Below are 17,118 nucleotides of genomic sequence, written 5' to 3' on the forward strand. Positions count from 1 at the left end.
TTACCTGGCTTGTAAAAACCTATATCTCTATTTTTGAAATCATAGCTGTTCCTTAAAACTCAGTTCATTTATTACCTGGCCTGTGACCCCAGCCAGAAGTGGTATCTGTCCTCTCAACATCTATAATTCCTTGTTTAATACACTTTTACATTACTTTTCATTTATTTCAAAATACTTTGTTTATACTAAATTTTAAATTATTTGATGGTAGGGACTGTATTTTTGTCATTTTTTTATTTCACAGTGCCAACACAATGCTTTTCCTATAGTAAGTATACAGTGAATATTTTCTGAAGGACATTATATTACGTATTTATACTAAGTAGCAAGATAGGACCTTTAGAAGAAAATGTTTTGTCTTTTCTATAGGCTAATTTTAAAGGTTTATTTTTGTATGTTATTTCACAGACCTCTTCTCATGTGAATGTTTTGTCTTATAGGTATGGGATGAATTGCCTTATTCAGTTTGAAGATTTTGCCAATATAAATGCCTTTCGTCTCCTGAAGAAATATCAAAACCAGTATTGCACATTCAATGATGATATTCAAGGTAAGCTGGATGGGGAGGGAAGTGAAGATACAAGACAGGAGGGCCCAGATACTCCCATGAAGTTAAAGAATAGATATAATGGGAACAATTGAATAAACTGGAAAGGTGGGAGATTGTAGACCATGAGTGAGGTATTCTAATATAGTATTTCCATGAAGGATTAGATCTGAGTGATGGTAAGCACCAGCATGGAACTTTGGAGGGAGACAGCCAAAGTAAAATAAGATGAATGCTATTGGAAATGAGGTGGTCAAAGAAAAGCTTAAATGTAAGATGAGGATGATAATGTTTCTCTATCCATAGTTCGTTACTGAGAACAAATATTCATTTGTACTTTATGAACTAAAATGTACTTTACAAATATAATTTTTAAAATTCACTATGCTTAAAATCTATGGTGTGACATAGCTAGATAAATGTGTTTAAAAATGATGAGTCTCTGTACCTTTTGGGGCACACTAAAGTAATGGGTTGAATCTTTCTTTTCCCCAGATCCTTTGTGATGTTAATCACATTGTTACTTTAGTGCCATTTTCATGACAAAGACGCTTTACATTATTTCAACTTTGTTTTCTTCCTGTTTTATTAAATTTGTTTTTGAGAATTTATTCATGAGAAGTGAATATTTGGAGGATTTCAGAAGGGAAGAAAAGAGTCTAATTTTACACAGCTATAGCCCTAACTTGAGGATACATGTATAATGATAACGTGCCTTCGATGCTGCAAACAGATTTTGTAGACCAGTGTCTGAGTCACTTACCAGTCCATTTTGCAGTGGTCTCTAAAATACGTTAGGGGCGCCTGGTTGGGTCAGTTGGTGTAGAGCATGTGACTCTTGATCTTGGGGTTGTGAGTTCGAGCCCTATGTTGGGTGTAGAGATTACTTAAAAATAAAATCTTAAAAAAAATAAAATAGCCACATAAACTATTAAACAAGCTGTCCTTTCTTTAATATTCTTATCTTTTGATTTTGTGGGTCCCACAGAAATGTCCATGCAGAAGTTAAAAGACTAATATTACATACTTTTGAACCATTATGCAGAATTAATAGGCATCAGAGTTCAGTTTAAGACAGAGAATGCTAAATTCAAATCATCAAACAAAATGAACATTTTGGAATTAGGGTCAGAACTCCTATCAACTAGGATTAAGAATTTAGAGGTCAAGGCCTGCGCTGCATCAGAATAAAGTCAGGAGCACAGAAAATCTGAGGCAGATGCTAAGCCAAGGCCAAGAGCACTACATGTGGAGTTGCCTTGGAGGCTCCACTGCAGAATATTCCCTCCTGCACCCAGCGGGTCACCACAGTGGAGGCATTAAATAATTAATTTTTCACCCCAGCTAATCTGTCCTAAAATACCATCTGCATATTTACGTATTTACACATAGGAATTTAAGAGTATTACTGCCTTAGCCAACAAAAAGACAGATTTGAGAAAAATGGGCCCAATCTCTGACTAGAGAAAACTTTTGGCAAGTTAGTGGGGTTCTGATTAGAAATGACCAAACTATTTTGTGCATTTCTCCATACCAAAATAGTGTCCCTAATGACACTTTTTCCCCATATGTTTCTATTTTACCTTTTTAACCTTATGTTTTTTGCCATTTTGCTCACAATGTAATACTTTCCCCACTGTGGGCATAGAAATTGCATTCCAGTGCCAAGGAAAATAATTATGTAGCTATTACAACCTCACCGTGTAAATAAATGTTTCACACTGAACCCTTGGGAGAACTTTTTTTTTTTTAACAGATATGTTATTTAAAGATAGTTTATGAAAAATATTTGATTTTAAAAATACTTAAAATTCTGTATTAGTGATCTAAAATAATTTTAAATGATAGAGATTTTGGTCTTGGATAGAGATTTAGACTTTAATGCATTCTAGCTATAAATTATTTTTAACCGGAAAAGTGTGCTGGTTAAATCTATTAAGAAATTGGACATTTAATAATATAATCAGGAGGCCATCAGAATTCAGCAAATTCAGATCAAAATAATAAGGTCTCATCCTCTGGTCATTTAAAATCATTATAAAAAGAGTTGTTCTCATAATGGCCTCTCTGGAATGGCTATTCTCTACCATGACATTGTAAATATTTTATGTAGAAGTGTTAGCCATAATAAACTAGTTTGATTATTAAGATTATTTATTTATTTATTTATTTATTTATTTATTTTAAAGATTTTATTTATTTCTTTGACAGAGAGAGAGAGAGAGAGTACAAGTAGGCAGAGTGGCAGGCAGAGGGAGAGGGAGAAGCAGGCTCTTCGATGAGCAGGGAGCCCGATGCAGGGCTTGATCCCAGGACCCTGGGATGATTATTAAGATTTTTTTAAAAATAAGGTAAATATAGCTTAATCTTATACTAAATGCTTTGATAATTGAAAAGATCAAAATCAGACATGGTAGAACAGACTTTTCACAAAAGAAGGGAGACCACTGGCCAGAAAACAGTTTAATAGCTTCAGAATTTAATGCCACTAAGTTTTAAAAAATGTATAAAACAGCAAATGAGAAACTGATTTTCTCTATCAAGCTGGCAAAGATTTTTATTATAATCCCAGTGTTAACAATGCTGTAAGAAGATATGCACCCTTATATATCTATGGAAATATAAACTGGTGCAACTCTTGGGGAGGCAGTGTGTGTCAAAAACCTTAAAAGTCTACAGCTCTTTGATCCAACAATTCTCTTTTTAGAAATTTATCCTGAGCAAATAAAGGTGTGTAAAGAAAATGTACAAGGGTATTTATTTGTTTATTTTAAATATGTATATATTTTTTTAATTGAGATATAACTGACATAGAACATTGTATTAGTTTTAGGTGTCCAACATAATGATTTAATATATGTATATATTGCAAAATGATTACCATAATAAGTTAACATCCATCATCACCACGTATGGTTACAATTTTTTTTCTTGTGATGAGAACTTTTAAAATGTACTCTTAGCAACTTTCAAATGTACAATACAGTGTTGTTAACTATAGTCACCATGCTGCACATTACATCTGCAGGACTTACTTAGAAGTTTGTACCTTTTGACAACCTTAATGCCTTTTCCCACCCCCCCCACCCCCAATCTCAATCACCAATCTGTTCTCTATATCTATGAGTCTGTTTTTTTGGGTTTTTGGTTTTCTTTTTAGATTCCACATATAAGTGAGCTCATACAGTATTTGTCTTTCTCCATCTGACTTATTTCACTTAGCCTAATACCCTCAAGATCCGTTCCTGTTGTCGCAAATATTAGGATTTCCTTCTGCTGAATAATATTCCATTGTGTATGTGCCTGTCTGTGTAATGTATCACATTTTCTTTATTCTTCCATCCATTGATGGACATTTACATTGTTTCCATGTCTTGGCAATTGTAAATAATACTGCAGTGAACATGAGGGTGCAGATATCTTTTCAAGATAGTGATTTCATTTCCTTTAGATACCCAGAAGAGAAATTGCTGGATCATATGGTAGTTTTATTTTTAATTTTTTGAAGAATCTCCATACTTTTTTTTCATAGTGGCTGTAGCAGTTTACTTTTCCCCTAGCAGTGCACCAGGGTTCCCTTTTCTCCACATCCTTGCCAATACTTGTTACTTCTTGTCTCAGGTAATAGCCATTCTAACAGACACAAGGTGATACCTCTTGTGGATTTGATTTGCATTTCCCTGATGAGTGATGCTGAAAGCCTTTTCATGTACCTGTTGGCCATTTATATATCTTCTTTGGAGAAATGTCTGTTTAGATAAGGATATTTACTGTTATTAACATTATTTATTGTTAACATTATTATTGAGTGTTATTTTTTCAATTAATTATACTCTGATCACAAATGATCTTTTTTAAAGTGTGCATATTCTTGTGATTCAAAACAAATATTTCAAAAGAATGATATACCTAATAAAAATTGACATGAGTGTTTTATTTTAAATTATTATAATAAAAACAAAGACATTTAGAAGGTACTTGTCTCATTGTAGAAAATATAGGCTTTAAGCCTTAAAAATAACTTTCCAAACTCATTCCCAGAATTAAAATTTCACATCACGAAGATGTTAATAACAAATCTTAACACACTAGAGTTGAACAATAAATAAAACCCTAATTATTTTTTTTACCAAAAAATCATGAACTAATGAATAACAATAGAAAGTTAACATTAATTTCAAAAGAAAAGACACATCCAAAAAAATAGTAAAGATGGTTTGTAAAGGCAGCATTATATTTGTTCTGTTCTTGATCAATTGAATGCAGTAAATTATTCTGGAGGAGCCTAAACTATGGCCGTAATAGTTGTAAAGCAGTGCTGATATGAAGCCCCCCCCCGCCCAGTAGTGTTTTGTTCCTGATGTAGGTGGCTCACAGAAGTGTCCCAAGCTTCTGCATTCCCATACACAGTTTTCACTTTGTGAAGTCATGGGCCATCTTGGTGCCCTCAGGGCCTTGACCTTCTCTCTGGAGGTGGCACATACGTGGTAATGCAGCTCCCCACAGCACTGGGGCCAGTAAAAGGCGGCGCATGGTCACACTGAGGTTTAGGAGGTGCACCTCTGAGAAACGATGCCTGCTCTGTGTGCTTTGCCCCCAAGATGGAAGAGAACCCGCTCCCTTAGGCCCCCGCAGCCACGATCCACTTGACATCCACGCTGGTCTTTAGCAGGAGGAGACAAGAACCAGAGATGCCAGAGCAAACTTCATGATCACCACTGACAAAGTAGGGACCATCAGGATGGTGAGCTCCTACACCACAAAAGTGGGAAACAGGTGAAGACCTACATATGGATGCCAAGAAAATGAAAACCAAGAAGTCACAAAGAGGCTTAATTTAAGACAGGATCTCCTCGGTAACCATGTGGCCTTGGGAAGAGATGAGCCCAGGTCCATGGAGACATCCAACAGCTCCATGACTATTAACATTAAAAAGATGAAAGCAGAGATTCCTAAGATACGAATTTTTTTATTCCCTTTGCTTTACATACACAGCTTTAGACAATATGGTCCTATGAGGTAAATCTTTATAACAATTTTATAGAAGAAAAGCAGCATATGTGGAGAAAAGAATCTGACCAACAAGCCAGTATTCACAGGACAGCCATGACAATACTGAAATCAGTACTGGCCCCTGCTTGGATAAGTGTCGGCAGGCCAGCCATGACTAGGAAGCCCAGCAGCACATTCTGCACTTGGAGCATTTCATGCAGCATGGTCAGGGCTACTTTTGCACCCCAGGCACTACCCATGATGGACACGAAGGGTATGCTCGATAAGGACAAGCAAGTAGAAATAAAGATGCTCTGAGTGGGTCTGATCTGTAAGAGGTGTCCCCAGAATAAGCCAAATACAATCACTAGTCGTGTCATATGACACAGTCCTGGTAGGGCAATCTTCCCTACCTTTTAGCTCTGCTAGGGAAAATTCTAAGCCAGTAAGAAAAAGAGTAAAGAACCCCAAATTCTCCTAATGTCTCCACTTGTACTATAAACTTAATCCTATTTATTCCTGGAGTTCCCAAGTGTACCACAAATAGTGTAATGAAACATTGTAGGCGGTCCTGTTGCGAACAGCCGGCTACAAGTAAAGACAACATTCCTGTGGTAACTGTGTTCTTTGTGAAGTGGTGCAATGCAGCTGGGGTTGTTGCCTCTCTGGGGTTGTTCTGGGAGTCAGTCAGCACACTAAGACCCACATCATACTCCATTTCTCATTTTGTGCGATTTTGCTTGGAGTTGGACTCTACCTCCACCCACCCTCAGAGCTGCCTCAAAATTGACCCCTTCTTTGACCGAAGGGTCAAAGAAGGTATTGTCATCGAAAGTGTATTCTTCCATATCTTCCTCAGAGCAATATGCTGCCTTTCTCCCATCTTCAAGAATATCATCAAGCATGGATAAACTTTTGTTTTGATGTGTATTTTTGAGGGCTTCACCTTGGTGTTTTCCTGCTGCCGGAAGTCCCACACATTCTGTCTTTTCCTTTATTGTAGTCTTGCACAAGGCCTCCAGGTGCTGCATGCTGCTCTCCTTCTTGCTCACATCTTCATAATCTCCCTGCAGGGCTCTCTGGAGGCCATAGATAGCCTGGAAGACTGTGCATTTTCACTTCCATTCAGCTCTTTTTGGAAAATTTCAAATGTGTGCACCTGGAACATTGTTTCTTCATCCCACAGGCCAGCATCTTTTTCCACTTCTCTGATTGCCCTTTTCAGTTGGTAAAGAACCATAGTCTTTTAGCAAAGACGCCCAGAGGGCTTTCTGCAACTATGGAGGACCCACTGCTTCCTCTGAGTTCTAACTGCCCCTCTGCCTCATCAAGCTGTAACTTGATGACGTGTTCTGATACCTCTTCTGGTTCCACAGCATCCACTAGCACATGAAGCATTAGAAGCAACATCCAGAAGTCATTTTTTCTAATCCCTTCATGATCCAATTTTAGAGGATAGGGCAAGACTGTCCAAAGATTTCTCCTAAGCTGAGCTTGCATTTTATTTATTTTTATTTATTTTTTATTTATTTTTTAAGATTTTATTTATTTATTGGACAGAGAGAGACACAGCAAGAGAGGGAACACAAGCAGGGGGAGTGGGAGAGGGAGAAGCAGGCTTCCCGCCAAGCAGGGAGCCCGATGCGGGGCCTGATCCCAGGACCCTGGGATCATGACCTGAGCTGAAGGCAGATGCTTAACGACTGAGCCACCCAAGGCACTCCTGAGCTTGCATTTTAGAGACCCATTTTCAGCTGATACCAAATGGGGCACCTGACGCCACACGCAAGGAATTCTGGAGCAAGCAGTGTGAGTATGGCAGGAGCAGAGCCAATGAGTCCAGCATCAGTTACTTAGCTTCTTTGGAGCCTGGCCTAACCACAGCACGTCCTGAGTCTGGGTCAAACCTTCCTATATCCCTTTCCAGGTGGCAGGTGACAGGGCTGCCCCCCAGGGCAGGGGAAGGAGATTGGGTTAGGTTCGAGGATGGCCCTCGTTACCCATTGCCATCTCTGGAATACAATCTCTATTGTAATGTTATTTTTAATAGCAAAAAATGAGAACCCCTCTAATTATCCAAAAATAGACATTAAATAAATTATGACTTATATTATGGAATATTATAACTATACAAAATACTTTAAAATATGTTATTGACATGGTACGGTAGTCATAAGATATTTTTAAGTGACAGAAAGTATGTTAAAATAGTAGGCGTGGCATGAGATATTTTTTTACAAATTAAAATTTTCTTTAGTTTGCATATATCAGATATAGAGAACAGTTGTAAGAATATTCATCAGAATGTTGTAAATGATTCGACCTAGGCAGTCGGATTATAGGTGATTATTTTCATCTTTGTCCATCTGGATTTTAACTGTTTAATGCATTTGTTACAATGGGCATGTACTTATGAATAAATTTTTCAAGTGTAAAAAGACAGCACTTTTTACTGAGTTGTTGAGCCATAACACAAAAATATGTAATCTTTTGTTACTTAGTACCAAAAACCTATTGCTTTGATTAGTGTTCTTTTCAAAGTGGTACTGTTACTAGTTAATGTTGTAATTTGGTATTTGCTGTCATCTCTTAGAAGAGACACTTTTCATGTCACCACTTAATCGATACCAGTTATATGAAGGAATATTAGATATAACTGTATCATACAAGATAAGTTATACAGAGAAAAAAGGAAAATAGTATTCTGATGACACTCCTTCCTCTTATTTGTAGATTCTAGGTTAATACTCCGTTGATTTAACATTAATATTCCAAAGGACTTTATTTTATATGTAGACGCCATAATTACATTTCCCTGCATTTCCGCTAAGATGTCTTTATCTTAAGAAGACAAAAAAGTGTGTAGACTATTTTGCTATATTAGAATTTGTCAAATACTTATCCAAAAAAAAAAAAAAAAAGAGGCACATGAATTAGAATGCAGGACTATTTTGTCAAATATTCTTTTTACAAGAGAATTTAATTGAGCAGAATTTTTCAAACATGACTTTGCTTTCCTAATAGTGAAACCAGACCAATTAGGAAAAGCTCATTAGTATTATGCTGAGTGAAATAAGTCAATCAGAGAAAGACATGTATCATATGATCTCACTGATATGAGGAATTCTTAATCTCAGGAAACAAACTGAGGGTTGCTGGAGTGGTGGGGGGTGGGAAGGATGGGGTGGATGGGTGATAGACATTGGGGAGGATATGTGCTATGGTGAGCGCTGTGAACTGTGTAAGACTGATGAATCACCGACCTGTACCTCTGAAACAAATAATACATTATATGTTTAAAAAAAAAAAAAGGAAGATAGTAGGAAGGGAAAAATGAAGGGGGGGAATCAGAGGGGGAGATGAACCATGAGAGACTATGGACTCTGAGAAACAAACTGAGGGTTCTAGCGGGGGAGGGGGGTGGGCAGATGGGTCAGCCTGGTGATGGGTATTAAAGAGGGCATGTATTGAATGGAGCACGGGGTGTTATACGCAAACAATGAATCATGGAACACTACATCAAAAACTAATGATGTAGTGTATGGTGATTAACATAACATAATAAAATAAAAAAAAAGAATTAGTGGATAGCTTCTTTTCCTGTGTCTTTAGCCTCTTCCTCTCTACTGCCTTCTTCCCATGCTTAAATTGCTTTAATTCTGAAAATAATTGCCTTGACCCTAACATTCTTTCCTCCAACAGCCCTTGTCATTCTTCCCATAAAAACATAAAAATAAAATATTTTTCTTGACCCTGTTTCCCTCCCATTTCCTTCTCCATCTCCATCTCATTCTTTCTTATCTACACTCTTCCAAGGACTACTGTACACCTGCTGTCTCTGTTCTTCATCTTTTATTTATTCCTCAGCACACTGCCCTCCAGCTTCGGCTCTAGCATATATCACTAAAATGGCTCTCTGAAAGATCACCAGGATGGAATCACCAGATCCAGTAGTTATTTAGCATTTTCTTTCTTGACTGACCTTTCTTCTGTTTGTTGCTACTTCTTCCCTTTGGTTCCATGGTACCATATACTTTCTTGCTTCCCACTCCTTTTTGATCATTTTTTTTTACTTAGCCATCTTCCCCTGTATCACATTCTTCTGCCCTTTTCCCTAAATGTTTATCTTCATTTGGCTTCTCTCCTTTAGCCACTCACTGAATAGTGTTATCAATCCACATGACCTAAATACAACTGCAGGTATTCAAATTCCAGAGCTTTATCTGTGACAGATTTCTAGGCTGAGTTCCAGACCTGTCTATCTAACTACCTTCTTGACATTGCCCCGCCAGCAGCACACAGATAGGAAGCACAAGCTCGTAAGTTCAAAACTGAACTCTTTTCCTTGCAGACTTTTTTTCTAGTCATCCAAACAAGAAAACGTATGATCATTCTTGACTTTTTCCTCACCCATTCTATGCATTTAATCACTAAGGCCTGTTGATTTTTATCTCTTAAATATTTCCTCCCTCTCAACTTGCTTCTCTCTTGGATTGTTGCCATATCCTCTCTCCTCAGTAATTGCAAGACCTCCTAACTTGTCTACATACCACCAGCCTCCAACTCTCAAATCTACTCCCCCTCAACTGCTTTCTGAATTTAGACTCTTTCAGCAGCCGTCTGTTACCTGTAATAGATTATAGTTATATAATTTTATAATTATATAGTTTATAATTTTAGTTTTATTTATGTATGTAGTATATATATGTATACATTATATATTTATATGTATATAAAACCATATATATAATTACTATTAGTATGTAGTAGAAGGCCCTGCATGATCTTATCCCAACACTTCTCCAGCATCAGCAACACTATAATACCTACAGTTTCATATCTGTTCTGTGTTCTTGCTCCTTTTACATTTTGGGAGGCTTGGTATACAAATGGAGCTTGTATTCTGGGTCGTTACTGTAAGATGCTTGATTGAGCCATTTCCTTAAGGAAATCCTCCTTACCAGTCTCTTCTTTTTTTTTTTTTTCTCTTACACTGCTCAGATTCCACAGAGAAGATTTTTTCAGTCTTCTTTCTTGACATTAGCTTTCTTTTTTTTTTTTTTAAGATTTTATTTTTTTATTAGAGAGAGAGAGCACAAGTGGGGAGGGGCAGAGGGAGAAGCAGACTCCCTGCCTCCCATCTGAGCAGGGAGCCAGATGCGGAGCTTTATCCCGGGACTCCGGATCATGACCTGAGCCAAAGGCAGACACTTAAGCAACTGACTGAGCCACCCAGGCACCCCTGATAGTAGCTTTCTGCTAGGATGAGCTTTTTGCCAGTATTCTTTGAGCCAAGTAGGGGAAGATTGGGGGTCCTCCATATTGAGTATGTAAATTTGCATTTAATCTTCTTGTTTTCAAGTATGGCATCCTTGTACCCAATTATACCTGATGCCTGACAGTTATGCCTGTTGTCTTACAATCCAGATATCCTTTCTAGAAAATAAACTTGTAGTTTTTTAAATAAACCTCCAGAGTGTGAAGGGTCAGCCATCTGCTAGAAGGTGAGGAAAATGGACCTAGGTTATAACTACTACTCAGCAGATTTTTGAGCAGCCCCCTGTTTTTCGCCTCTTCTCCATCTGCACTTTCAGAGGTACTTGGTGCCTCCTAAAGCCAGGCCTTCTGAGAGTTCTGCTTTCTCAATCCAGTTGCTTCTTAGCATTCCCCATGGCTGGCCAAGAATTCAGCTTTTTTACATCTACTCTCTGTTGCCATTTGCCCATCTGCCTTCTAGCTTCTAAAATTTTGTTACTATCCTCTTCTGGTTCCTTGATCTTTTTTTTTTTTTTTTTTAATCGTCTTTCTGTTGTTTTAGTAGAGTTTATTTGGGGGAGGGAGAACTAAATTATGTGTTCAGTCCCTCATTTGGCCAGTCCACCCTGCCTCCATGTCTTTGCACATGCTTGCCCTGTCGGAGGTCCCGGACCTCTTATGTTAATCCTTCGATACCGTGCTCGGGTAGCATATACTCCTAATGCTGTGGCCCCTGATGCAACAAAGTTACTCCTGCTCCCCTTGCTTCTAGTTCTGTCTGATCTATTTAGTTAATGGCACATGAGGATTATAATTGATTACATATCAGTCTCCTTTGCTAGTTATACATAGTAATTCTAATCAGATTTAACAAATTACTGCATTAGTAAACGTCATCCTTTGATCAGTGTTAAATATTAAGTACTCTAAAAGTCATAGTATAGACATAAACTTCAGCCTATCTTTGCGTAACTAAAACTTTAGTTTTCAATCTCAAAACAAAAATTACTTTGGAACAATTTATTGTGAAACTTGCATTTTTGTGAAATATTGTCTTGCCGTGGGGTGCCTGGGTGGCTCAGTTGCATTTACTCCCTTGACTGTAGTGAAATTTAAATCAAAGTAGTACCAGGAAGTAGGACTAGGACATGTGCAAGAATCATGTTCAATTAACTTTTTGGTAGTGCTAAAAGTATCTTTTTGATTTTTATTAACTAATTCTATGAAGAGAAGTTTATGTCCTCATGAGATGTTATGGAATATACTTTTAAATAGAAGGCTCTGCCATCCAATGTAGACAGAGGTTTATTTTCTCTTATTTGAGGTAATATGTACAAACTTAAAACATCTTGGCTTTTAATACAGAATGATCCAGCATAACCATAAAAAGATGTCACCACATTATAGTTTGGATCTCCTGAAATTTTTATTCTATCTGTTCGTAAATGCCCAGGTCTATTTAAAATCAAAATGATAATACAAACACAGTGATTGCTGATAATACTTCAACTTTGATTCTTCAGCTGGTTAAATCTTGTGGTTCTGGTAGAATCTATAGAGACCCTTAAAATGATAGAATCTCAGGGTTGGAAGGGAGCTTAAAGTCCCTCAAATCCAAACTTTGGGCCAGTTTACTTCAAAAAGCCTGAGATTGAGATAGCTTGAGCTACTGTTAGTGAATAACTACTTATCTAGTGACTGGATACTTAACACCTCTCTAAAATTCTCTTTTTTTCTATTTAACAGCTCTGTGAGTCTGTCTTGATGTAAGAAACAAACCATTCTGATACCGTTGTGTTGTCTTTTCTACATAGATCGCTGTAGTTTTACATAGGCTCTCATTTTATTGTATTTATTATTATTTTTTTGAGTATAGTTGTCACACAATGTTATGTGAGTGTCAGGTGTACAACCTAGTGATTCAATAACTCTATATGTTATGCTGTGCTCACCACAAGTGTAGCTGCCATCTGTCACCATACAACACTATTACGTTACCATTGACTATATTTCTTACGCTATGCCTTTTATCCCTGTGACTTGTTCATTCTGTAACTGGAAGCCTGTATCTCCTACTGCCCTTCCCCCATTTTGCCCATCCTCCCTCTCTGGCAACCATCAGTTTGTTCATTCTCTGTATTTATAGATCTGACTCTACTTTTTGTTTATTTATTTCTTTATTTATTTATTTTGGTTTTTGCTTTTCTATTTTGTTAATTATAAAGGCAAATTTCCCCACCCAAACCCAGAAATCAGTGGTAAGAATAATAACATAGGAAAAACCCCTACACCATATCATAAAAACCTTCAAGCACGGGCGAGGTGTGTCCTGGGGGCAGGGAATGGACAGAGGCCTGGCCACCAAGGATCAGGCAGAGATATTGGGGCGTGGGGGCTGCCATCCCCTCAGCCTACCAGCCTCCTCTGGGTCTTCACCAGCAGGAACACGGCAAGCAAACTTCAGTGCAAGAGCTCGTAAACCATGGCACTGTTCTTGGAGCCCATGACCAGATACTGGTTGTCAGAAGACACATCACAACACAGGACATCCGTAGGCTCCTCTACCTGAAACAGCCTTTGTAGAGAAGGTGTGGCTGTTCAGTGGATCGCCTCGTCCAGTGTGGTCACAAGATAGCTCCCATAGAAGGCAAACTTGAGGTTGTGGTGGTGGACGTATAAGGACTGCCTTAAACTTCTCCCTCCGGTGCTTGTGGAGAATTATGATATTGCTTGTTCTCAGGCCTATTAGCACCCACTCCTCACTGGGGCCGTGGGTAATGCTAAGATCTCATGCCGTAATTTGTGCTGCTGCAACCTCTGGTAGCTCCTCAGGTCCCAGAAATATAGTCTGGTGTCTTCACCTCCTGTCCAGAACTTATTGCCTGCGATGTCCACACAGCGGGACATTTTGTTTTTTAGATGCCACACATAAGTATTTGTCTTTCTCTGTCTGGCTTTCTTCGCTTAGCCTAATATCTTCTAGGTCCATACATGTTGTTGCAAATGGCAAGATCTCATTATGGCTGTGTAATACTCCATTGTGTGTGTGTGTGTGAGTGTGTGTGTACACACACCACACCTTCTTTATCCATTCACCTATCAGTGGACACTTGGGTTGCTTCCAAATCTTGGCTATTGTAAATAATGCTGCAGTAAATATAGGGGTACATGTATCTTTTTGAATTAGTGTTTTCATTTGTTTGCAAATATATCCAATATGAGGTTAATATCCAAAATATGTAAAGAACTTATACAACTCAACACCAAAAAACAAATAATCTGATTAAAAATAGGCAGAGGACCTGAACAGACATTTTTTCAAAGAAGACATACAGATGGCGAACAGACACATGAAAAGATGCTCAACATCACTCGTCATCAGGGGAATGTAAATCAAAGCTACAATAAGATTATAAATACCTGTCAGAATGGCTAAAATAAAACAAGACAAGAAATAACAAGTGTTGGCAAGTATGTGAAGAAAAAGGAACCCTTGTGCACTGTTGCTGGGAATGCAAATTGGTACAACCATTGTGGAAAACAGTATGGAGATTCCCCCCAAACCTAAAAATATAAATACCATATAATCCAATAATTCCATTGTTAGGTATTTCCCCAAAGAAAACAGGTTTTCATTTTAAATAATGTATAGAAGAGTAGCCTCTACTTAATGTATGACTTACCACAGTTCATACTTTATTATAATGGTGGCTCAAAATTGCAAGCATTTTATTTTCATGTTTTCCATTGTTTCTAAATAAAAAACATGCGACACACAGGTCTTCAATAATTATCATTTATCGTGATCTTATTTATGACTACCAAATTCTACAAGAAAGAAACAAAGAACCAAAAGATTGAAAAGAACAAACATACTATACTGATGGTAAAATGTTTAATTCATCTTTGGTACTTGGCATATGTAACACTTCATCATTATGTCATTCATCAAACCTATTCTAAATCTATTTTTTTTAAACCAAATATGGGTGTTTAAAGTTTAACTAAGTTTTGCTACCTTGTGAGTGATTTGGAACCATTATAGGTAGAGTGTTATTTAGAGGAGTAAAATGTAGATACAGCTGGAAAGTACTGCAGGAGGGTCCAAAGTTTTATTTCAGACATGAGCCAATAAAGTAGTTGAGCTATGTAATTATGTTTAAAAGCAAGAAAACTGCTCTGTGATCCGTGAAAGCTTATATGTCAACGTAGTAAATGTAGAATTGGTGAAGTTTCTGTGACCCTGGGGCATGATGAAAACAACTCAGTCTTCATCCTAAATAAATTTTACGTTAATTTTGTCTGGCACCTTCGGAATCCACCCATGATTATCATAGGTAGGAAGCCAATTAAAGGACGCATAACATCAGATTTTAATTGCTATTAACTATCAGTTTTTCAGATTGAAGATTAAAAGATTAAATTCAAATGTATTGAAAACCTCATTACCACCACCACCGTTATCAGCAGGCATTTACTGGGCACTTACTTTGTGTAGACGGGATCAGCAGTAGGTTTCAGAGTCCCTAGAGTAATTAGGTGGGAGAATCTAATAGCACTTAGTACTGTTTTATCTCACACAGTGCAACTATTTTACAGATGAGGGAACTGATATACAAAATAATTTCTCTAGGGGTGCCTGGGTGGCTCAGTCAGTTAAGAATCTGCCTTTGGGCTCAGATCATGATCCCAAGGTCTCCCTCTCCCTCTGCGCTTCCCCCAGCTTGTGCTCTGTCTCTCTCACTCTCTCTCAAATAAATGAATACAATCTTTAAAACAAAACAAAACAAAAAAACAAAATAATTTCTCTAAATTCATCCAGCTAGTAAACAGGTTGAGCTGGAGTCCACATAAGAATCCAAACCCCAGGGGCGCCTGGGTGGCTCAGATGGTTGAGTGTCTGCCTTTGGCTCAGGTCATGGTCCCAGGGTCCTGGGATCAAGCCCCGCATCGGGCTCCCTGCTCAGCGGGAAGCCTGCTTCTCCCTCTGCCTCTGCCTCTCTCTCTCTCTCTCTCTCTCTCTGACTCTCATGAATAAATAAATTTAAAAAAAACATTAAAAAAAAAAAAAAAGAATCCAAACCCCATGCTCTTATTCATTAAATCACCACATTAAGTCACAGAATCTTTTTGGGAAGTTATCAAGAATAGTAGTGAGTGGCTATCCTAAAATATTGATGTCAGTAGCCTGAGAATTTCACCTCATCTATAAACATGGGGTCAGACAACCGCAGGTTCCCTTTCTGTACCAGTTACCCTGTTGTGTGATGAGCTCAAGATGTGAATAAAGATTGCAGGCTTTGGATTTGGCAGGATCTGTTTGAGGATCACTGCAGGTGATTTCTTACTTGTTTCAGGAACAGCGTCTGTAGCAGTGGCGGGCATCCTTGCGGCTCTTCGAATAACCAAGAACAAACTGTCTGATCAAACAGTACTCTTCCAAGGAGCTGGAGAGGTACCTGCCTTATACAATACTTTCTTTCCCTTAATGAACAGAGCTTATCTTAATTATTCATCAATTTGAAGTTTGAGGTATTCTTTCAATTTTTAGTATATTGCAGGCTATAGGTTTTATTGAAAGATTCCCCAGTTAAGTGTTGAGGCATATTCATTTGCCATAGGAGACTTAGTATAGAGGTATACTTTTCACAATCTTAAATTTCTGGAGATTATCAAATGGTGGCGTGGGTTTTTGTTTTTCATATTTTGCGGGAACAAAAAATTTACATTGTGTGATTATGTAAAAAAGCCTTTAAGTATTTAAGCTATTATATCTGATGCTTTTAGTATCCTCCAGTGGCACATATGAGTTTTCTTAATTTGACTCACGAGTCAGTGCGCACTTATATAACTATATACAAGTTTTTAAGAGAAAAATATTTGAATTGGAGACTTATCATGATTTATAACTGTTCACATGCAAAAGAACCAAAACATTTACAGTTGCTGGAAGGAGATGGCAGCAAGACAAAAGTGGGCTGTTTTCTTTTCTCTTTTGCTATGAGTTAATCATTTGAAAGAAGAAAACTAGACTCCAATGATAATTCACCCCCAAAATAGAAATTAAAATGTCAATTGAGTTTTTTTCTTGTGAGAAAACTGCCCAAATCTGTTCAGAATTATAGAATGTAATGAATGGAGAAATACTTTGTGGCTATATATATTTTAAGAAGCTTTAAATTTTCAAATTGAATATGATTGGGGCGCCTGGGTGGCTCAGTCGTTAAGCTTCTGCCTTTGGCTCAGGTCATGGTCCCAGGGTCCTGGGATGGAGCCCCGCATCGGGCTCCCTGCTCCGCGGGAAGCCTGCTTCTTCCTCTCCC

At 37.8% G+C, this 17,118-nt stretch overlaps 1 protein-coding gene and 1 pseudogene across 2 annotated transcripts in view; one reads left to right on the plus strand and one right to left on the minus strand.

Annotated features, from left to right (window-relative positions):
- ME1 (malic enzyme 1) overlaps positions 1-17,118 on the plus strand; it is a 201,590-nt gene that overhangs the window by 149,922 nt on the left and 34,550 nt on the right. For both annotated transcript variants that reach the window (XM_036101022.2, XM_036101021.2), the window contains exons 7-8: positions 441-550; positions 16,153-16,250. In XM_036101022.2, the coding sequence (XP_035956915.1) occupies positions 441-550; positions 16,153-16,250 (208 nt within the window). The remainder of the gene's footprint in view (positions 1-440; positions 551-16,152; positions 16,251-17,118) is intronic.
- On the minus strand, positions 4,995-7,039 carry LOC118541341 (transmembrane and coiled-coil domain-containing protein 3 pseudogene; annotated as a pseudogene).

This window comes from Halichoerus grypus, chromosome 9 (assembly GCF_964656455.1).
Source record: "Halichoerus grypus chromosome 9, mHalGry1.hap1.1, whole genome shotgun sequence".
In the NCBI taxonomy this organism is placed as follows: domain Eukaryota; kingdom Metazoa; phylum Chordata; class Mammalia; order Carnivora; family Phocidae; genus Halichoerus; species Halichoerus grypus.